Below are 2,326 nucleotides of genomic sequence, written 5' to 3'. Positions count from 1 at the left end.
AGCTAAAATCCGTGGTAGAAGTAACCTCAGCAAGAATTCTACTTAGGTACTCCATACAAAGAGTAAATAACAAAGGACACATAGGATCCCCCTGTCTAATCCCTCTTTTGCCTTGAAAGTACCCAAAACTATTGCCATTGAGAGATAGAGTAAACCAGGGAGTAGAAATACATTCCATAATCCAAAGTATGAACCTCCTAGGAAATCTCAGAGCCTTCATCATTTGCTTAATAAACTCCCACTCAATGGAGTCATAAGCTTTCTTCAAATCAATTTTCATAAGACACCTAGGGGAACAAGACTTTCTCTTATACAATCTCACCAAGTCTTGGCAAATAAGTATGTTATCCACTATATCTCTCCCTTTTATAAACTCACTTTGGTTCTCACTCACAATACTAGGCAATACTCTAGCCAGTCTATTGCAAATGACTTTAGAGATAACCTTATATATCACATTGCAGCATGCAATGGGTCTGAAATCAGCTACATTCTCAGGCCTAACCTTCTTGGGAATCAAGGTAAGAGTAGTGGCATTAACCTGTTTGAGCATCCCGCCGAGTTAAAAATTCTGAATCGCCCCAATTAGATCATTTCCCACCACATCATAAGCATCTTTAAAAAACTGGGATGTGAACCCATCAGGTCTAGGCGCCTTATTAGGTGGAATAGAAGCTAAAGCTTCCTTAATCTCACTAGGAGTTACCTCAGCAGTAAGGAGAGTCCTCTGATCCATATTAACAACTGAGGCCTTCCTAAAAGTTAGGACATGAACCCTAGTCACAGGTGTACAGGCCTCCAAAAGCTTCTGGTAATAATGGATGAAAGCCTCCTCAATCTCTATAGTAGTAGAGGCCAGCTTCCCATCCATATCTTTGATAGCTAGAATCTTATTTTACATTCTCCTCGCCTTAATAGCACTATGGAAGAATTTAGTGTTTCCATCCCCCTCAGATAGCCATTGAACTTTAGCTTTTTGAGCTAGAAAACTCCTCTTAGCCTCAGCCCTTTCTTTATAGATTAATGCTGCATCCTTAGCCTCCTTCTGAAGAGTGATATTCGTAGGGTCCAAATGCAATTTGATCTGAGCATCATGAAGCATCACTTGAGCAAGTCTTGCAGTAGTCTCTATCTGAGCATAATTAGAACCATTTAATTCCTTCAAAGGTCTCTTTAGCTGTTTCGGTTTCTTAACAAGCTGAAAAATTTTATGACTAGGAATATTAGCCTCCCAAACAGTCTTCACTATCTTGAGAAACTCTGAGTCCTTGCCCCACATATTAAAGTATTTAAAACTCCCTATCTTCCTTACCCTATCAGGTTTCATAGCCATAGTGCAAGGGCAATGGTAAAAAAGGTCTTCAGGGTGGAACATAGTAAGAGTGTCAGGGTATTTGATTAACCAATCATCATTGACCATGGCTCTGTCAATCCTGCTAAAGACCAAATCCCCCACCTCCTGCTTATTATTCCAGGTAAAAAAAGATCCATGAGCAGGGATGTCCCTTATACCACAAGCATCCACACAGTCCTGAAAATCCCTCATCTCTGCAACAGAAATCTCAGAACCTATCCTCTCATCCATTGCAAGAACACTATTGAAATCTCCCATAACCACCCATGGACCAGCCACCACCTGATGCATCAATTGAAGAGACTTCCACAGTGGTAGTCTATCTGCAACCCTATTAAAACCATAGACCACAGACATCCACCATATATCCCCAGTAGGAATAAAAGTGACCCTAGCATTAATAACTTGAGCTTCAGAACTCAGAACCTCAACTTTATAGTTAGTATCATCCCAGATAATCCATATTCTGCCTCCATCATGACTTCCAATATTATTAACCATAGCCCAATCACTTCCAATGCCTTGGTGAACTTTATTAATAGCAGGTAATCTAACTCTAGTCTCTAGTAAACCAAAAACACCTACATTATTATTATGCAAAAACCACCTAATGTCCTTTTGCTTATTCTCATTATTCATACCACGAACATTCCAGAACCCAATGCTACCCATTTTCCAGCAAAGGATGTTCCCTAGTCATGTCCTCCTCAAGCACCCTCCTATAGTGGACAGAATGCTCAAGGACCTCCATAAAAGTTCTCCTACCAGCTCCATGTTGAGTCCCCTGCCTAGACAATCTAGTGAGAATTCTAGCAGAAGATAAAAGAGTGAAAGAACATGGTATAAAAGTGACCATCCCCCTTGCATAACCCCCACCAACAGGCTGAGTCTGGACCACAGATAGATTTGGCTCAGGAGCCACAGGAACCACATGAGGTGCAGGCTCAACAGGAAGTTGTTGGGGTCTGCCTC

General features: G+C 41.1%; 1 protein-coding gene across 1 annotated transcript; it reads right to left on the bottom strand.

Annotated features, from left to right (window-relative positions):
* Positions 1–895: 895 nt before the first annotated feature.
* LOC141631967 (uncharacterized) lies at positions 896–2,026 on the bottom strand. Its single transcript, XM_074444568.1, has one exon. It carries the CDS (start codon positions 2,024–2,026, stop codon positions 896–898), a length of 1,131 nt encoding a protein of 376 aa, XP_074300669.1.
* Between the last annotated feature and the right edge of the window lie 300 nt (positions 2,027–2,326).

Source organism: Silene latifolia, chromosome Y, assembly GCF_048544455.1.
Source record: "Silene latifolia isolate original U9 population chromosome Y, ASM4854445v1, whole genome shotgun sequence".
Classification (NCBI taxonomy): domain Eukaryota; kingdom Viridiplantae; phylum Streptophyta; class Magnoliopsida; order Caryophyllales; family Caryophyllaceae; genus Silene; species Silene latifolia.
The sequence above is the reverse complement of the archived record's forward strand: the minus strand, read 5'-3'. Positions and strand labels throughout refer to the sequence as shown.